The sequence below is a fragment of the Aristolochia californica genome, unplaced genomic scaffold (genome assembly GCF_029961685.1).
Source record: "Aristolochia californica isolate CCGP_79_NKW_82.1479 unplaced genomic scaffold, dmAriCali1.0.hap1 SCAF_6, whole genome shotgun sequence".
Classification (NCBI taxonomy): domain Eukaryota; kingdom Viridiplantae; phylum Streptophyta; class Magnoliopsida; order Piperales; family Aristolochiaceae; genus Aristolochia; species Aristolochia californica.
Window position 1 is genome coordinate 43,550,239 of NW_027182257.1, and position 19,956 is coordinate 43,570,194.

General features: G+C 37.7%; 3 protein-coding genes across 3 annotated transcripts; 1 reads left to right on the top strand and 2 right to left on the bottom strand.

Annotated features, from left to right (window-relative positions):
• The first annotated feature begins 990 nt into the window (after positions 1-990).
• LOC137934485 (U-box domain-containing protein 43-like) lies at positions 991-6,545 on the top strand. Its single transcript, XM_068778854.1, has 4 exons — positions 991-1,056; positions 1,544-2,902; positions 3,211-3,529; positions 4,874-6,545. Exons 2-4 carry the CDS (start codon positions 1,673-1,675, stop codon positions 6,343-6,345), a joined length of 3,021 nt encoding a protein of 1,006 aa, XP_068634955.1. The 5' UTR covers positions 991-1,056; positions 1,544-1,672; the 3' UTR covers positions 6,346-6,545.
• A 313-nt stretch (positions 6,546-6,858) lies between these two features.
• On the bottom strand, positions 6,859-8,837 carry LOC137935046 (DJ-1 protein homolog E-like). Its single transcript, XM_068779683.1, has 4 exons — positions 8,415-8,837; positions 7,755-8,198; positions 7,259-7,621; positions 6,859-7,173 (listed from the first exon to the last, which is right to left on the bottom strand). The coding sequence occupies exons 1-4, from the start codon at positions 8,592-8,594 to the stop codon at positions 6,991-6,993; spliced, it is 1,170 nt and encodes a 389-aa protein (XP_068635784.1). The 5' UTR covers positions 8,595-8,837; the 3' UTR covers positions 6,859-6,990.
• A 299-nt stretch (positions 8,838-9,136) lies between these two features.
• On the bottom strand, positions 9,137-18,434 carry LOC137935077 (uncharacterized). Its single transcript, XM_068779722.1, has 17 exons — positions 17,955-18,434; positions 17,054-17,156; positions 16,737-16,806; positions 16,582-16,620; positions 16,362-16,479; positions 16,177-16,234; positions 15,799-15,993; positions 15,651-15,711; positions 15,348-15,407; positions 15,225-15,244; positions 15,072-15,137; positions 12,526-12,693; positions 11,011-11,268; positions 10,690-10,902; positions 10,280-10,551; positions 9,958-10,183; positions 9,137-9,465 (listed from the first exon to the last, which is right to left on the bottom strand). Exons 1-16 carry the CDS (start codon positions 18,059-18,061, stop codon positions 10,036-10,038), a joined length of 1,956 nt encoding a protein of 651 aa, XP_068635823.1. The 5' UTR covers positions 18,062-18,434; the 3' UTR covers positions 9,137-9,465; positions 9,958-10,035.
• Between the last annotated feature and the right edge of the window lie 1,522 nt (positions 18,435-19,956).

Below are 19,956 nucleotides of genomic sequence, written 5' to 3' on the forward strand. Positions count from 1 at the left end.
GGCAAGATAAACTCGTTTTTTTACTTTCTCTTCTCCTTTATGATGTTTTCTCTCTTTTCTTTCTGTCTTGTCATGTTAATGAATTGAAGAAGACTGGGTTTTTTGCATTGTATCTTGTTTTTTTCACTCTGTTTCTGTTGCTCCGTGAATTTGATTTATTTTCTAACGAAGGCAAGTTTTTGAGGGAATGCTGTTGTGCGTCAAGTGAGCTTCTTTCTCGCTGTTATACATCTCCATTGTTGCTGTGGTGATGGTCTGTTGCAACGGCTTTTATGTTTTGGTGTATTAATTCGATTAAAATAGAATTCTGGTGTTTGAAGATGGGGAAATTTTTCCTATTTTGTTGTTGGAAGGATTATATTTTTACCCTTTCTTCGTGGGCCATAATTATGTCTTGTTGAAGGGTGAACTATGGACTTACTGAAGATGATACTGCTAGCAAAGCTCTTTTAGCCTCCACTCTTTGTTTGTTTTCAGGCTGTATAGAAAGGTCAGGTGCCAATTGAGTTTCATTTCTTTTAATTCGAGTGAGTTCGAACATTCATTTCAAGGAAGTTCTCGTGAGCTGTTTCTGGCAGCGTAGTTCCATCTCTTGTTTTCCCTTAATGCTAATGATGGTCTGCTAGTCTTATCCTTTAGACAAATACTATTAATTATGCTAGGGGAATGGTATGTTTTTTCCCTTTAATTTTTTTTTTTTTTGTGATGTGGATTCTTTTGTTTCTGTGCATTGGACAAATTTATTTTGGTACTTGTCATGACTAATTCTTTCCATTAATTTGCCACTTCTCTGAAGCTGATGAGGGTCTATATTTTCACTGTTTCACCAAGTTCATTTTCCCTGCATCATGTATGAGGCATGTTCTTAACGACATGTGATCTTGGTGGCATTTTCTTTAAAGTTATTCATTGGATATGTATTCTTCGTATTTGAATGTTATTTGACTTAAAATGGGTTCTTTTGCATTTATTCATTTATTTTGATCAGGTGTATGGGTTCACAATTTGAGAAGGATCTCATTATGTCTGCTTCTCTTTCATATTGCCTACGACTAGGTGAATGAAATAATTCTTCATTATCATTTTCCATCTCTTGTGGAGGAATAGTCATTGATTCCTAGAATTATATAGACAATTTCTTTGTGAAGAGCTAATTGTCATAATGAGCTTGCATTAGGTTGTAAAATATTCTTTGTGCAAAAAATTTGTGTTTTACTTGAATACCAGAACTACAGAACTAGTATTTACTTTAAAAATTCTCAAGTTCCATGCTCATTTTTATTCAGTAATATCAGTTGATATTTTTTTGAAGAACCAGCCCTTTCTGATACTAGATTGGTTTTCTTATTGTGTTGTTTATGATATAATAACTGTTTTGTTCTATCTCTTTGTTCCTCACTCCTCTTCATGAAATCTCTTTCACACTATATTAAAAAATGATTTTTTTCGAGTGCAGTAATAACACATGATTTATGCTGAGATATTTCCTTCCAGAAGGAATCTGAATTCTCCCTTTTGCGTTCTATTCTTTTGTACTTTTCAGACACATAATATACAAGTGGGTGACAGAAGCATCCTGCATTTTGAGATGTATTTTGCATGGTGATCTCAAATTGTGCTCAGCAAGGAATGCAATGTGTTGATAAAGGCTATAAATAAAGGATTTGAGAAAATGTCTTACTTGGAACTCATCCCAATTGGAGCACTTTTGTCTCTTCTGACAAAGGAGGTTGTCGAAACAGCGCTGGCTGCAAAGGATGTCCTAGTCGAAAAGGAGAGCTTCAAGCTTCTGTCAAAATACCTAGAGGATATTGAGCCTGTTTTGGAGGCACTACAAGCCCGTGATCTAAAGGATACACAGGCTGCAAGGCAAGCTCTTGAGTTCCTCAAGGAAGACGTTAACAAGGCCAAACATTTGGTGAACAAGTACAGAAATCGTGCCCGTTTCTACTTACTGATTAAGTGCAGACACATAGTAAAAGAAATCCAGTATGTCACTAGGCATATTGGAAGGTCTTTGGCTGGCTTATCTCTTGCAAGCACAGAGGTTCTCACAGATATTTCTGAAAAAGTCAAAACATTACATGATGAGATGCAAAGGGCTGAGTTTGAGGCTTCTCAAGCTCAGCTTAGGATTGTTGAGAAGCTGGATCAAGGTCTTTTAGAACAAAAGAGTGACTTGGGCTTTGCAAATGATATGTTAGAAGAAATAGCAAAAGCTGTCGGGGTTCCTGTAGAGCCCACAGAAATTAGCAGAGAGCTTGAGAGTTTTAGGCAGGAAAAAGAAGAAGCAGCTGTCCGAAAAGAACAAGCTGAAGTCCTCTTTCTTGAGCAGGTTATTAAGCTTTTGTCTCGAGCAGATGCAGCAAATGACCAAGAAGTTAGGACACAGTATTTCTTAAGAGTACAAACCATAGAGAAATATTCAGAGAAGGATTATATTCAACCTTTCAAAGCATTTAAGTGCCCTATAGAAAGAACTGTGATGGTGGAGCCAGTCAGTCTTTGCACAGGGACTACTTGTGAAAGGGGAGCCATTAGAGCTTGGTTTGACTGTGGTCTGACAACTGACCCTGAGACAGGAGAAGAACTTGGAGATTTTTCACTTAGGTTAAATGTTTGTCTGAAGCAATCAATTGAAGAGTGGAGAGAGTTGAACTATTGTCTTAAAATTAGATCAGCAAAGGGCAAGTTACTCTCAGAAATTGATTTTTTGGTTGCAGAGGCTCTTATCCAGATACAGGAGCTTATTAGAGAGAATCCAATTAACAAGGATTGGGTGGCCATAGAAGGTATCCTTGATATTGTCGTAGACCTTCTTGGGAAATCACACAACAAAGATGTGAAAAGAGGGGTTTTAGTTACATTAATGGCCCTTGTGAAGGAGCATGGAAGGAACAAGGTAAGCTGCCCAATATTGGTTAATTATCATGATCTAGCTCTCATCTATGTATTTTTCTGTTTCTTCAATGACACGGTTAATAATTTATGTATCTTACTATTGAAAGAGTACTTATCTATTACCGAGAGAAAAACATTGATAGTGCCCTTTTGGTGCTTTACTTACTGTTTTCATAATGATCTGAAGCTCTGTTTTATGAACCTGTTCTCATTCAGTCCTATTACTGTTACTGATTACTCACCATATCCAGTGTTCCAGTTTGTTATCTACTTCTGATGCTGTGTCTTGAATGGTTGTCAAATGTACAGGATAAGATGATTGAATGCCGTGGTCTTGATCATCTAATACCTTGTCTTGGACGGGACACAAATCTGTCAAAAGCCGCGGTTGAGTTACTTTTTGAACTGCTCCATGACAGTTCTGGTTGGAACTTATCAATCTCAATGGAACTTATTCGGCATGAAGGTTCCATCCTTTTCCTGGTTACAATCTTGAAGGGTACAATAAAAGAGTCAGCAGAGAAGGCTGAAACCATCTTGTTGAAGATTTGTGATGATAATGATGATAATATTTCTCGAGTTGCAGCTGCCGGTTGGTACAAGCCTCTTATAGGTCGTCTTTGTCAAGGTTCGTGTGAGACCTCATTATAATGATTCCATATATATAAACATCCTATGGAACCTTGAATGTTATCTTTCATTGTTTTTCTCTTTCAACTTCATAAACGGAACCTGCCTCCTTGGTAACCTGGAAGAGTGGAGTTCACGTCGTTTCTTTAACCACAGTTTGAATTTTTGTTACCACTCAGATTTAGTATCTCTAAAAGCTTTTTATTTAATTTCACCTTTTTTTTTGTTTTTCCTTTTTTTTTTGGGGGTGGGGGGTCATTGAAAGATCCAATTATGGGAAAAAAATTGAATAAAAACAACAAATATCCATTGTTGGCAGAAGAATAGCCCATGTAATTATCCAACATATTTAGAAAGGATAAGGAAGATATGGGTAAAATCATATTATAGAAAGAGAGAAAGAGGGAGAGAACTGCGTGAAAGAGAGCAGCCTTGTTAATCTGCCGTCAGAACCTCTAAACTCTTGTATTAAACACTTTTAAGTTTACTATTACAGATTGGACCAAAAATGCTCCTCTCTAACCTCTCATCTAGTTCAGCTAATAAGCCACCAGAAAAATACAAAAATCACACCCTGAACCTCCCAACTTGGTTTCCTACTAATAGATAACCTAAATTACATAAATGACATAAATACCCTTCAACTCTAACAATATGAACTATGGATATCTTATCATTGCCTATCTACTACAGAGAAAAAAAAGGTAAAATAGGTCATACTTTTTCTTTGGTAACTAAAGACATAGTATTACTTCAATAGTAGTTTGTGTCAAGATAAACTCCAGATCACCTAAAAAAATTAAGACTAAATTAGAAATAATCATGGTCTTTATAATGAATGAAGATCATGGTGCTTGTTTAGATCCTTGAAATATCTACAAATGGATGCTGTAATCATAACTTTTGGCATTGGTAAGACTAGCATTTCACTGAGTTCAGGAGCTCAAGTTACCTGAAATGCGTGTAGACATTAGAAGTATGGTTGGAATGGCTAATTTATGGTCCCTATCTACACAAAACCTTGTCTTGATTAAGGATTAAGTGACGAGAAACTCCTCATCTCCATGCATATTGGCCTTTGCCTTGTTAAGTACCAAATATTCCCTTAACTCAGGGGTCTATTAACTACTCATTTTGTCTCTTTGCAACGACATGTTTGCATGGTCAATGAATACCCGGTCAATGTTTTCTTTTATATTTAATGAATGATTGGTCTCTCTTACTTATCTTGTCAGCTTAAAATTCGTTCATAAAATTAGATCAAAGTATGTGAACTGCGCATGCATTACAGACATTTAATTCAAGGCTCATTCTTGACTTCACTGTTACAAATGTCTTCCAGGGGCTGAATCTTCAAAAATTTCTCTGTCTAGAGCCCTCGGGCAAATGGAATTGGTTGATGAGAACATAAGGCTTCTTGGTGAGGAAGGAGTAATACGTCCTCTGGTGGAAATGTTGTTTGGAAATCATGAGTGCAAAGATGCTGCCTTTTCCGCACTTACTAAATTATCAATTTGCTATGAAAATAAGAAGTTAATTGCAGAAGCAGGTGGAGTTCCACTCATTCTGGATTTAATGTTTTTGTCCCTCGTCCCTGCAAGAATTAGAACCAAATGCTGTGAGATACTTCAAAATCTAAGTTTCATTGATGGAATTGATTTTCTCATTGATGCAAGTGGGGCACATATTGAGTTGGAGGCAGTTGTCATCAACTTATTAGCCATGCAGCAGAACCCCACATCAAATAGAAGCATCAGGAAGCCTGCTCTGCGTTCGTTGCTGAGCATATACAAGTCTGGGTCAAGTATTGTAGAAAAAACAGTGGCTGGAGCACATGGTGTGTCAGTAATTCTTCCCTTACTGGAGGACCCAGATCAGGAAATTCGGGAACATGCTCTTAATTTGCTCTTTGGGTTCTCAAAGAGTGATCCTGGAGGTATTTCAGATTTTCTTCTTGAGCCAAGAAGGCTAGAGACATTTGTGGGTTTTCTTGAGGATGAAACTAGAGGTGATGCACAAATGGCTGCAGCAGGTTTACTGGCCAACCTTCCAAAATCTGAATCAGCCTTGACAAAAAACTTGATTGAATCAGATGGACTATCAGCAATTTTGGGTATCTTAAAAACTGGGACCATGGAGGCCAAGGAAAATGCACTTGGGGCCCTTTTTCGGTTCACAGATCCATCTAACATAGAGAGGCAAAAGAAGATTGTAGAACTGGGAATTTATCCCTTGCTTGTGAACCTGCTAAGGTCAGGTAGTATAACTTCCAAGGCGAGATCAGCTGCATTAATTTATGACTTGTCTATGAGCACTCCAACACTTGTAGCTCCACCTGCAACAACTGGCTGCTGGTATTTTAGGCAGACCGTTGGTCCCATTTGTAAGGCTCATGGGGCTATATGCAATGTAAATTCCTCATTTTGTTTACTTACAGCAAACGCTTTACCAGCGTTGGTAAGCCTCTTATTGGAACGTGTTCATGAAACAGCTTTTGAAGCAGTTCAAGCTTTAGGAACACTAGTTCAAGATGTCTCAAGTTATGGTGGAGCCAATGTGCTGCATGAAGCTGATGCCATTCATCCTCTGCTGGAGATTCTGGATTGGGGAACCCTTGAGTTAAAAGAAGAGGTTTTAGGCCTTTTAGAAAAAGTGTTTACTGGTAGAGACTTGGCAGAGTATTACTGTTCAGCAGCTAGGATTCCACTGATGGGCTTGAGCACAAGAGATCAGGAAAATGGTCAGGTTGGGAGGAAAGCAGCTAGCGTCCTAGCAAAGATTGAACGATATTCAAAATCCATGCCTCTAGTTTAAGGCCAAGAACAGGTTTCATACGAGTCACAGTCTGAACTAATAAAAATTCCACATGTACAGTTATTTCTGTAATAACCTGTCTGTAATTCGGTCGGTACAGAGTCGGGGATGTGCTGGATTCTCTTTTTATATGAGTTCCTTAAATCCAAATGGTTGCTGAGAGTTTTGCTTCTTCTTTTAAAAAAAGGAGCAAAGGTAAATACAGCTTGTTTACTCTCACTCTCACAGTGCATAGAAAAACCATATCCCTGTTTTCCTTTTTTATTTATCTTCCCGGATGGTTTGTGCATTTTCAGCATGTCAATTTGAACAGCAGATTACATGTACTTAAGCCACAGTTTGGTGTTACAGGAGTGGATGGTTGACATCAAATATCAGATTTCACAAGAAAGTTGAAAGTAATTGGAAATAAATGTTTATGAAATCTTTACTACCTGAAAACTTGAAATACTTTGTTACTGCTCCAGGTTTCTTTTCCTCACATCCAAAAAACGTAGAACTCTTGTAACATCATTCTATTATAAGACAGTAGAGTGTATACAATGCAAGTTTTACTGGAATACACACTGGACAGAGTAAGACTGAGAAACATGGAAAGCCCTCTCCCCACTAATGACAACTTGTTCAAGCATTTTACTGTCCAATTCAAAAGGTAACATTTATGCCCAAAAGATTAACTAAATCAGAGATGAAACAGGGGAGATTAGGCCATCCAGTTGCAGTCAAGAGCTTTCCATGAGCCAAAGACCCTTCAGCACAGTCCACGATCTCTCCCCCGGTTGCCTTAACAATTGATTTCACTCCGTAGGCGCTTGCACATCTCTTTCCCTGCAATGCACAAAGAACCCGGCCTTTTACACAAATTCACCTACACAGTAATCCAGATTGCTCAAAAAAATCTTGAAAGTCGTACCTTCAAAAGACCAGCTGCAGCTAGCACCCACTGTCCCTGTCCAATGGCAGAAACCACCTTACCTGTTTCTGCAAATTCTTCCACCAGCTTGATCACCTTGTCATGGGTTACCAGAAACTCCGGAGATCTTCCCCCGGGAATTACAACGCAGTCGAAGTCATCCACATGAATGTCGTCCCACTCCAAGGACACCTTGAAGTAATGGCCAGACTTTTCGCTGCAAACTTGAGCTCCTTCGAAGTCGTGAATGGCTGTTACACATGTTTCTCCTTTCTTCTTCGTGGGGCTGACGGCTTCGACCCGGCACCCAAGGCCTCCAAGAGCTCTGAAGGGTACGTTTACCTCGTAGTCCTCCACATAATCCTGGCCAAATAAATACAAGTTACTGAGCCACCGGCTTACTATCCAAACAGAGCACCATCTAGCTTCTTTTATGTTCTCTCTCATTTATCGATTCATAAAATGGAAGTGGAGAAAGGGAAGACAATAGACATACTCCGCAGAGGAAAAGAATCGACTTGTCCTCTCCTCCAGAGATCTTAGCTTTCATGGAACCGAGAAGAAGGCTGAGAAGATCGGCGTGGGCTGGCCACCCAATCGCACTAATGAAGTTACCATCCATTACACATTTAGTAACAGGCTCCGGGTCTACCCAAACACCCCCAGCAAACTGGACGACACTCTTCATGCTAGGAAACGCTGTGCATCTCCTTCCTTTGATGAGACCAGCGGCAACAAGCAGCAGTTGGCTATGGCATGTTGTAACAACTGGCTTCCCTGCCAATGCGAAGCTGGTGACGATGTTGAGGACTTCGTTGTCGAGGCTGAAGAGCTCCGTGAATCGGCCGCCAGGAATGACAAGAGCTTCGTAGAGCTCGGGTTTTACCTCGTTGAAGTTGGCATTGAGAGGGAAGAGATGGCCGGGCAGTTCAGTGTATAACTGCAAAGGAATTAACGGAGTCAGAAAGAAGAAGAAGGATCAACCATAATCCAATAAAAATCCAGATTTGGTGAAGGAAGAGAAAATTGAGAGAAAAAGGCGGGAAACTGGGCACGACTTCCACAAGATTACGTAGAAAAAAAATTAACCATTGAAGTAGTAAAATAACCAAAATACTACCTCGCGAGTATTTTCAATAGTAGTATTTGGCCTTACCTCGCGACCCATGTAGTCATGAACGGCGGTGAGGCACTTGTCGCCGGAGTTTTTGCCGGGGGAGACGCAGTCCACCCGGAGGCCGAAAGCTTGGAGCGCCTGGAAGGGGACGATCGTCTCGTAATCCTCCATGTAATCGCCGCAGATCATTAAAACAGATTTGGGAGGCAAAGATCCCATCGTCGATGATCAAATTTACCAGGAAAGAGTTGCAGACAAAGCACCGTCGAGCTTCGAGTCACATCATAAAAAAACTATAGAGGGTTTTTATAAGAAAATGCTTTCCTCCCCACGAGAAGCTCGTTGAATCTCCTCGTTTCAGTCGCTCTCGTCGGTTGGTTTTTTTATGAGAAGAGGGATTCAATTCAATAACAGAAAGCCAATTCAAACAAGAATACAAGTGGCTGCTGTATAGAAAATATTATTCTAAGGGGCACGCGATTTTCCTCAAATCTACCCGTTCTTTCGTTGAAAAAATGGAGGAAAAATTTTAAAGGATATATTACCAATATGCTCTCTTGTTTCCTAATACAATCATTGAATATGTTTCGTACCTCTGCGGGTAAGATTTTTTTAAAAAAAAAGTGAATTTGTAATTTTAAAAAGTAATGCGAAATTCAATTACTTTTAATGGGATTGCCAAGCTGCAGTTCATTTTGATTGTTGGATAAAAGATGAAAGGAAAAGAGAGAGTGAGACATGGATTAACCTAGGAACGACAGAATCACTAATTTTCTTTTTGTTTCAGTTTCTATCAACACCAGAGTTTACAAATGGTCATTTCATACTCTGCAACATGTTTACACGAGCAGAGGCTCGAACAACTCGGAGGGAGATTAGTTTGCCCTTACAGTAAAAACTACGAATAGGGTAAAGAAAGTAGTGGAAACGATATGTTGAAATACGCCATTTCTCTGCTTGTTTTTTACGGCAAGAAGCACCTTGGTCATCTACAGGAGTCCCCATGCCTCTCTTTCGAGTGATCACCATCAGCAGCTGCTTGTGAAAAGAGGGCTCAATACTAGAATTCTGGACCACACCTACGCACTGGCTAATGCCAACATAAGCAAAAACAATAAGAGAAATGAAGACAAAAATTTCTCTTCTAGACTCGGAAGAAACAGTGAAATATTAAACATGAAGCTCAAGCACAAGAACAAAAAGATATCGAGAGGCAACTATTAATGCTATACTTTGAATTCTGGAATGCAGTTAATGTTGTTTGAGAACAACTATGTAATTGAAACCTAAAATACAAAATTGCTTTAAACTGAAATACAATGTCATAGTACATATGTTGGATCACTAAGTTAATACAGGAATTTCTTTTTTTAACATTTCCTGCTATCATCATTTAAGAAAAAAAAAATGAAGCAAAAGCACCACAGCGAAATGGCATACAAGACCACAAATAAGGGCTTGAAATTGAGCCCAGAAACAGCAGAACCCGAAACCTGGACCTTCCAGCTCCTCAACAGTTGTTGTGGATTCAGAAAAAAAAAAATGTATAATTCATCAGAGGAGATAAAAAAACAATGCCCACCTTGTTTGATGATTGGCCAACAGTGATGTTTCTGTTGAGTGAAGATAATAATTTAGCTAACACAAGGAAATGAGTAACCTAATCTGATCTCCGATGATGAGCCCCATTTCTGTGATTGTACAAAGGCAACAGCGAACGAGGTCCATGAGGCCCATGTTTCCTCTTCCTATAACAGCGGCAATATAAAAGCAAGACAAGTAGGATGGCACCAAGAGGTACTGCCCATCTGTCATCAAGGAAAAAAAACATAATGAAATAATTACACACCACTGATACTAAGCTGGGCCATTCTGAACCGCAGTACAGGAAATATTCTCCTCACCTGTCCAAATCAAGGAGTGGGCTGTAAACTACAGTCTCCCATGTTCCCACAATGAAATGCCACGCAGGGTTATAGTATAAAGACTCAGCAGACCAAAACATCCTTGTATAAGTCTCTAGGAAGATGAATAGTATCCATGCGGCAACTTCGAGCAGAATAAACTTAACTACAAACCGACCAACAACCACCATGACAAGTGAGAAGGCAACCAACCAATTGAAGAGTCTGTGATTATACTCTTTAATGAACAAGGACCGAGATCTTCCTAACATCTGGCACAAAATCCACAGTCAAAAGCAAAGCACGTAAACACAAACAACTCACATGGCAAGGAGAATATGTGACAGACAGGGAACATCAAAGAAGTGATCTCTCACTCACAGAAAAATTCTTAACAAATCGATGATTACCTTTTCCATCCGCAGTTCATAGCTTTTCTTTGAAGGACCCACACATTCAAGCTCAAAACTCTGGTTGCATTGCAAAAAACCTGCATTGAATTTTGCCATAGAAGGAAGCCTCAAGACCTGGAGCTGATCCATTTTATCCTCACACCTTGTGTATAGTGCCTCACATAGCTTTGATGATTGGTATTCATTTGCTAGAATGAAATTCCTGTAGACCTACACCAAAATTTCCAACAGTTATCTAGGCAACAGAAACTCTATTTGACAGCTAAGAAGGGGGTAAACAAAAAAAAATGCTGTTGTACTCTTGATTTTGAGGTGTACCTTTACTATTTCATCGTCCAATTTAATAACAGATTGTTTTGGATGAAGACGGCCAAAGCGTTGTTCGTCAAAAGTTTTTATGGCTTCTTTCCGTGACTCATCATGGGCTGACTCAAGCATGGGTTCTGACATGGGTAAACCCAGGCGTGCCATTCTTTCATTGTACAACTTCAAGCAACGTTCAAGAATCCCCTTGTTGAAAAGCTCAACAAGGGAACCTGTGGATGGAATCTCTCCCTTGTTTAAAGCTTCAAGTATCTGAAATAACAATAAGAAAAGAAAATCAATGCTAAAATAACTAAAAGATCATGGATGAGAATAAGATTATTATTTAATATAAAATATCACCATTGAAAAAATTAAACTGTCAACTTTCTAAATATTTTGTGGCAAAAAAAATTTCACATGGAATCTCATCCAAAAAATCCTCGTTGACATCTTAAACTTTAAAGCCTAAGCTGTCAGAACAAATTGTGTTTGAAATAGCAATCATGGACATTGATTATCCAACCAAATAGAGGTAAATTGATAAAAGGCATTTTGCATTGACTGTAAAGTTAATCTCATTATCATTGAAACCATTAAACCTAATTACAGATTTAAGTGTACACTTTAGTGAATCCTTCTATTTTGATTATGAGCCAATCACAATAACCCCAAAGAACCAACAATATGAAGTTAATATAGGAAAAGGCATCCACATTCTCCATGAAGGACACTGGTGGAGTTTTAAGAGAAATTTATTTGAGTTGCCAAAGATGTTTCTGATTGTTTTGCTGACTACATTTGAATAATAAGAGCAGCTACATGAATTTACATACTGCATATAAAGTTGCTAATGGATGTAGAATGTCATTTAAATGTTGTAAACATATTGATCTAGTTCCTAGTGTCCACACTAGAACAGAAGAACATAAAGAAAACCACGAAAAAATTGTCCATTTTCTTTGAACAAGGTATACATAGGGACGATTTCCAAGATAGGACAAATTTTAATAAAATGTGCAATGCCACCAATCTTGCAGCAAATTTTTACTTATAAATGAAGCTTCTCACTTATTAGATCAAAATGTGTTGAAATATAGTAAAGATATTATCATAATTTTCAAAACTAAGACGCTGAAGAGTAATAGCATCATTGGCAATCTTCCTGATGGCTTTTTGTAGCTCTGTCAAGGCAGACTCTCTAACCTTGAAATGTTAGTCCCCTTTGCAATCATCTTCTGGTCTTCTTTCAGAATTTTGACATTATTAAAAAATTAGATCTGATTTCTATCATGCACTTTGAAACAAGTTGATTCATAAAAACTATTAAATATTACATCTTATTATCATGTTTGACACAAAGCAAAAGTTTGGTGGAAATGAAAGTTAAAACTCGAAACTGTATGAACAAAATCATTCTTTGGGGAATCATAGCAAATATATTTTAAGAACAGTACAAACAGATACATAAACTGAATCAAGAACTGCCAAAAATTAAATAGACAAAAGAGAAGAATTAGAGAGTAGAACCTGTTCCAAGAAAGATACAAATTCCTTGCCATTTAGAGGTTTACCCTGCACAATTTTTGGACGAACTATTGATGCAACAAGTTGTTTCAATTGATCTCTCTTTTTCACATAAACAGGGTCAAGCTCATTGTCCTCCATGTCACAAAGCTTTGTCCGCTGAAGATGGGGCTGCAATAATTTATAAAATATGTTGTTAGATATTTTTGTGTAAAATTCCATTTTCATATTTGGTAACCATAATGAGAATAAACTCCACTATCCTCAGGGTAAGATAAGCAAAAAACAGAACTGGGGAGTTTCTGCATACTAAATTCTTTAAGTTCACTTAGAAATTCTGCTATCCCTTGTTCGATATCAGGGATCGCAAGGTCAAAGTAATGATACATAATGTTCCTTTTTCTTGAATCTGTTCCCCAATTTTTTTTACCATAACATGTCCTTAGGATGACAATCTACAGGCCTTCATCAAAATTCAGAAGCTTCAGGGAAGGAGCTTATTAAAGTCGAAGGGGCAAATTGGGAATGAGAGCATAATACATTACGCACTAGTTTCCACTTCATTATGGTTTAGGGGGACATTTGTTTATAACGATTACAGCAGCATTTAGAAATATCGCAAAATGCCTTTATAATCGTCACTTGCCCTAGTTTCATCCACAATTAAAAAACCGTAATGACTGAAGTTTGTATCAGTTAAGGGTGGCACTGAGCCTTGCCAAGCCGGCTGGCAAGCAGCTTGAGCTCAGCTTGGCTAGATTTTTATCTGAGCTTCAGCCAAGCTCGAGTATGATCTAACTCAGCTTGATGGCTCTTGTTTTTCAGCCAAGCCAATTTGGCTCTTGTTTCAAGGAAAGTGAATACTAGAAATTCAACACATCAGTCCCTGTCGTATTCAGATTATGTTAGTTTTTCAGCCTTTTTTTCAACAATTTGCTTGAGAAAATAAACCATGCTGTTGTTCCTCTCATTTCCATCTAGCTTTACATGAAAAAAGAAAGGACACCCTTGTTTCAAGGAAAGAGAATAAAATACATTATTTATGCTAGGATGTTGCCGATGGTGAACCAGGTATGTCCCCTTCCTCTCCATTCTCTACCTCCTGCTTCCAGCACCAAAAGGGCAAAACCCTAGTATTGAACATCGCAAGTTGGTACTATGCTCCAATTGTTGACTAATCAGTGTAAGGGCAGGTTATTTTCTCCTTTTTCTTTTGTTTCTCTTCTCTTCGTTTCATTTTCTCCTTCAACAAATTCCAGCAGAAGAAAAAGAAAAAAGAAAACTCAAATACAGATGTTTCTATTTCTGGGGAAATGTTATTTTAGGAAAATACTCTATTTTGGTACTTTTTATATAGAGAAAGTAGGCATATTTGTACTTTAATTAGTTTCCTAGTTTGTTACTAAGTCCCAGTTAGGAGAGTTTTTAGTTAGTTTCCTTCATTAGTAGTCAATTGAGGAAAGTCATAAAGTTCTCATTCTTGGTAGTTTCTATTCAAGTTCATTGTTGGAATTCTTTTCCAGCAAGTGGTTTCAATTTAATCAGTCTCAATTCAATTGTAATTAGGAAAATTCTACCAAAGCGAGTGATATAATCTCTATTGGCAAGGACATGGTAATTTTAAGAGTATAAATGGGAAGATATCTTCTAACTTTCATAAGTTTGGAAAATTAATACAAGTTTTTCTCTGTGGTTGCTGGAGCACTATTATTTCTCTTTCTTTTTGCAAAGAATAGTTTCTTAGTGGATTTTTCTCTTCTGCAAGCTACTGCTAGTTACAAAAAAACACCTGAATATTTAAGTTTTTCTTTTGGAACTTGAAAACCAGGAATTTTCCTAGAGTTGAGAAGGTAGCGGTTAGATTTTTTAGCAGAAATGGCACTTGAAGGGGCCACATCTTTTAGGATTTTACAAGGAGCTATTAACTGTTCCTAAAGCTCTACAATAGATTGTATAACAAACTAGAGCAATTAATGTGTGATTTTTGAGGGCCAACTAGAAACTGATTTAAATATTTTGAACATGTGTTATGAGGCTTCATATTAAGAGTTTCTATAAGAATTTGTTGAACATTTTCCACATTTTTAACAAAGAATGCGATACATCCTCTCAAAGAGAAATCACAAAATTTTACAGAAAATACGAAAGAAAAAAAAAAGGTCCAAGAAACAGGGCAGAAGAACTTCTAGCAGTCACTAAGAGCAAGGAATGTATTCAAAACTAGTGCGGATTGGACTCCTGCACAGTGGCCACATTGGGGGTAGCTAGTGTAAGATCTTGGGTTTCAGTCTCACCAATGGATAGGTGTAGTGTGTAATTGTGTAATCAACACTAAAAAAAACATATAGAATGCTCAGTAAATAACATAACATGTTATGGGTAACAAGGGTAGTGTATTATTAATTCATGTATTTTGAGCAGTGTCCATTTTTTTTCTCACTTAGATTATTAATTCGTGTATTTTGAGCAGTGTCCATTTTTTCTAACTACCATAGAACTGAACAATTAATGCCAAAAAAATAATAACAAACCTAAAATAAACTCAGTACCTGGGGCAAGCTAAAAGCTGTGCTGTTATCCCCCATAATAGCAAGAGATTCTCGAATCTGGTTTACCTGATTCAATAATTAAAAGCAAAGGACATCTCAGACCTTCATGAAAAGGCTCCATTTAAAGAAGAAATCTATGAGGAAATGTCATACCTGAGCAATACTTTTCTCACCTGCAGTCAAAATTGGCATCCAGAATCAACATGATGTAATACGTTTAGTTAAGAACACAATAAGCATATAAGTAAAGACAGGTGACAGAGGTCTATAGCTGACCATCCACATTAGGGACCCGACGAAGAGCTTCATCTACCATCTCTTGCACAGTTTTTCCTTCTGCACATGAAAACCAATAATTCAAATGAATGAGAAAGTTGCAAAATAAAGGGAAATGAAATAAGACTTGAGGAATTATCAGAGTATAGCAGTCAGACTTTGACTGGATTAATTGATGAAAGTCAGGAAAAATGCATATAATGTGCTTATTTAAATTGAACATGAGAACCATCTTCCTCTAAAACAATGAAAAGAAAAAAGATTCTAAAGAAATCTATTTTAAGAGGTCAGATCTGAGCTTACGCAAAAAATCACGTTGGATAAGCCACAAGAGCTTAGCAGGTTCAAAAGCAACGTCTTGCCCCTAAAAACAAATGAATATTAGATAACTTATCAGTTTCTTCATTAACAAGAACTAAAAGCTTGGTTACACTAGTGTTTGAATATTTACCTTCACTCTGTTTTCCACATATTTAAGAAGGAAACAAAAGAGAGAAAAAAAAAAGTTAGTCAAGCAGCACAATATCCAGAACCGAACAGAAGAGAAAGGGAGTGCAAGCAGAAAATTAGAAAAGCTGAACCTTCCATAAAATTCTTCTGCAAGTTCAACAGCAAAGGAAAGTCGAGATATGTCAGCTTCACGAATCTAAAAATTGACAGAACAAAAAAAAATGTCAACATTGAGACTATTTTAAAAAATATACGAGTATATATATTTTTTTGAAAAATCATTCAAGAGTGAAAAAGCATAAACAGTAATATATAAGTTGTGGTTGAAGTATTTAGATTCCTATAGGATTCTTCAGATTAGCAGGTCTAAGGAATATACTGTTTCGGGTAAGTTATAGATAAGGACAGAGCTCATGACAGCCGCAAGAGCAAAGATCCTGTGGAAGCCAAATAAGTGGAATATGTATCAGACCTCCATGTTGAAGACAGATCACATGTCAACAGAAATCCAACTAGGTCAGTGTTTTATACAAATAAACAAGATGGTCCTCCTGGAAAGATTACCTGTCATCATAGACATTTGATTTTCCAATACTCTCGAACCCTTCAGTATCAAGATAAAGCACAGATGTTTTTACTCCATCTATAACCATTTCCAATGGGGTTCCCCAGATCCATATACCTGAAGAAAAAGAGTATTTTGGTGAGGATATCCACGAGTAAATATGTCAATCATTGTGGAGGTCAACAAGCATCAATGAGAACATCATGTATGCCTACTAGCCTTTTGTTTTGGTATCACGCATATGGCCAACACCAAATCCTGCAGGAAAGGAACAAAATGGATCTTTAAGAAGGTTTCTAAAAAGAATGTTAGCTTTAGCAACACTGCCAACCTACATAAGCAACTTTGCATTAAAAATTAACAGGTGAACGAACCCTCGTAACATGAAAGAGATAAAAGCTGGTTAAGGAGAAATGATTTTCCGGAACGGTAAGGGCCAATGACCTGAAAAAAACAGTGAACAAGCAATTAAGAGGTGATAATGACGTTTTGCTTTTGCAGAACTATAATTTGGCGCATGCAAGTCAGATTTGTTGCATTCACTTCCAAGACATTAATGCAACAACTACATGTATTATGTAACCATAATATTTAGTGATGGAACATAATGAGTGAAAAACTTAACAGTTGTTTGTAAAATGAAAGCAGCAAATTCAACTTCAAGAAAATGATAAACAGAATAGATGCTTACTGCAACAGCTGCTATTGGGGTAGTTATTCTTTTGATTGCCTCCAATCCCTTTGGTGATAGCTGAAGTTTGGTATGACCAGGATCTGGCTCCACAATAGGAAACCTGAAAATACATACAAGAGGTTGTAAAGCAAATTCTCCAAAAAAAATGACAGGCTACTAAATTGCAGAGCAAGAAAACTGGAAAAGAACCACATACACAGGGCTTGTCATGGTGAAACCATTAAAAATTTTGAAATCGACACCAGCTAAAGTGCCCAGAGAGCAAATATAAGTGTGTCATAACCCAGAACAAAATCTCAATTTGACTCTTCAAGGAAGGTATTTGACTTTCATGATTGACGCTCAGAATCTTGTTTCATTCTTTGGTGAAAAAATTAGCACTACCTAATACTGTGCCGTCTTATTCACATAGCATCAACATAGATGTAGTCTTACAAGCAGAAAGGGAATAATTAGCGAGCTGAATGAACTCTTTAAGACACATTTCGAGCAAATACAACCTAATTCACAGCACAATTTTGGGCCAACTTGAATGAGAACACCCATATCAAAACAATTACTTAATCAACCATTTACAGAGAGAGACAGGGCAACAGTTATGGCTGTTTTAAGTAATATTTGCCCATCATCTGAAAAGTTAAAAACGTATGACTAGTAGCTATCCACGGTGCATGAACCACTAAGATCAAAATTCTGTTCAAGTTGGGCAGATGCCAAGGAAGTTCATCCACTTTGTTGTCTGCTCAAGAAGATTAAACTACTAGCTTTATCGCGAAATAAATAATCTGCCAGCTGAATCCAAATAACATAAACGTTAAAAAACAAAAAATACAAAGACAGTTATGCAAGAGAACAAGAAAGCGTAGTTTGATCATCATCAACAAGACATGCTACTCACGCTTGACGGAGATTTTCTGTCAAGGATAACCCACTCGGTAAATATCTAGCCAGGATTAATACCGCGAAAAACAAAGACAAGAACAGCCTCATTGTCACTCGATACATGCGTATCAGCGAAGGTCAGATAGAAGCGCTTGTATAAACAAGATTCAGACGAGAAACCAGAGATTTGGGAAAGCATTGGGCACTGAAAGTCATGAGATCTACGGAAGGAATGTAATGTGGTGTGACACCGTGAAACAAGCAACAGCAGAGACAGCTTTATTTTGCTGTTTTCTTGATGGCAAAGAAAATCGATACAAGCGATTTTCCTTCGGAAGGATAAAGAAATGGAAATGGACGGAATGAGCAGTTTTGTCGAAACGGAGAGGTGTTTTGGAAGACCCAAAAGAGTCGCAGACAGGAAGATGAAAGACAGACTCTTGCTTTGATTCCAAGACCGAGTTCTCTCCTCTCTCTTCGGACCAGATCTCACAGATGTCCTCTTCCCCGTCGGGCAGGCCACAAACTCAAGATGGGCCTGAGCTTAGTTAAAGCACTCACAGAAGGCCGAGTTGTCCGTCTGAAGATATTATGAGTTGAACTAGCCCTTCTGATACACGTAATGTGAGGTAAAATTTTCAGAGACGTTGTTATGGGCCTTGGGTGTTTTAGATTCTCATCGTGGATTTCTTTTATGGGCCCCACTCTTGTACATTTCTAGCAATCATCCCCTTTCTTCAAATAGAAGCCCACTTAAGTATGAACTATTTAGTTTTAACTCTTGTACTCTCTAATTGGATTAAAATTCTAATTTTTTCCTAAGTTTTTGTGAAATTTTATTGAGTATTTAAACACTTCATGCTTATTAGTGCAATCAAATTGAATTTGTGTTAGAATATGTTGGTGATTTGTGTCATGATGGTTTTCTGCACCTTAAATGGTTAACCTTTGGTCGCATTAATTAGCTGTCTTATATGGTATCAGATCAGATTTGACCTTTGAATCTCAGCGTGTTTTCACGTTTGACGTAGGGACTTTACATTTGCATTTGTATTACAATTTGGGCATCAAAGATTTCCAACAAAAACGAGAATACCCGCCGTAAAAACAGATAAACGAATCTGCTCGCCGTAAAAACCAGTCACACAGGAACGACAGCTCCAAATCCAGAGAGGAAAATGCACGCGAAGAGGCCATAAACGGCAACAACCAGCTTTGTCCCCTCTTTGCCATGAAGATGAATGCACATGTGCAGGAAAGCGCGCGTCAAGTTCAGTTGACCCCATCAACAGAATTGAAAGCAGAAAGAAAACCAGTCCTCTTCATGTGCAAGTCAGACGCTCCTTGTTAATTCCTTCCCAAAAAGACAGCCTCATCCAGTTTCTAACCAGGCTATCGCCAGCTTAATTTGCTCATGCTTCCCCTTTGTATCATATTTTCTCGCTTATCACAAAAGTGTTGTAAACGAGATCGGAACGTAAATGGGTATCATTCATGATTCTATTGGGGAGTCAACATGTTTCTCGCTCTCTCTCTCTCTCACTCTCTCTCTCTTGTCGTGATTCTATAGGTGTCTGCTTATTTAATGGAGTTTTAAATGACAAGGACCAATCGGAAAGCATCAGATTTTCGGAAAATTTACCAGTTCACACGCAACACAGATTAACAGATATCTACAGTCAATCTCCTTGTTATATTAAATTCTAAGCATGTTTAGTGAGTTTTTTTTTCTTTTTTTTAATGTTGCCTGAAACTTGCTAGTCCACGACTTACTTGTTTGAAAGTTATATACAGATGAACAAACTAAACTATAAACAAACGGTTGCTTGATTTAGAAGCATTACGATGATGGACTTTCACTTCAATGGCAAGCCAACTAAAAGACAGTTTAATCACTGAAACAACCCATTTGACCCTTTTTCTCAGTAGCTTCATATTGAAGCAGAAGCTGAGAATTAAGCCAACAAATGGGTTTTTTTATCCATTGCTCAATTTCCTCTTACTTATTTCCTTGAAAC

Excerpts from the sequence above, each read along its gene's own strand:
- LOC137935077 (XM_068779722.1), bottom strand. The coding sequence starts at position 18,061 with ATGTATCGAGTGACAATGAGGCTGTTCTTGTCTTTGTTTTTCGCGGTA. Across the intron at positions 12,694-15,071 it reads CAGCTTTTAGCTTGCCCCAG|CCCCATCTTCAGCGGACAAA; the intron begins GTACTGAGTTTA and ends AAATTATTGCAG. Across the intron at positions 10,552-10,689 it reads ATGAACTGCGGATGGAAAAG|ATGTTAGGAAGATCTCGGTC; the intron begins GTAATCATCGAT and ends ATTTTGTGCCAG.
- LOC137935046 (XM_068779683.1), bottom strand. The coding sequence starts at position 8,594 with ATGGGATCTTTGCCTCCCAAATCTGTTTTAATGATCTGCGGCGATTAC. Across the intron at positions 7,622-7,754 it reads CGATTCTTTTCCTCTGCGGA|GATTATGTGGAGGACTACGA; the intron begins GTATGTCTATTG and ends TTATTTGGCCAG. Across the intron at positions 7,174-7,258 it reads CTGCAGCTGGTCTTTTGAAG|GGAAAGAGATGTGCAAGCGC; the intron begins GTACGACTTTCA and ends TGTGCATTGCAG.
- LOC137934485 (XM_068778854.1), top strand. The coding sequence starts at position 1,673 with ATGTCTTACTTGGAACTCATCCCAATTGGAGCACTTTTGTCTCTTCTG. Across the intron at positions 2,903-3,210 it reads AGGAGCATGGAAGGAACAAG|GATAAGATGATTGAATGCCG; the intron begins GTAAGCTGCCCA and ends TCAAATGTACAG. Across the intron at positions 3,530-4,873 it reads TATAGGTCGTCTTTGTCAAG|GGGCTGAATCTTCAAAAATT; the intron begins GTTCGTGTGAGA and ends AATGTCTTCCAG.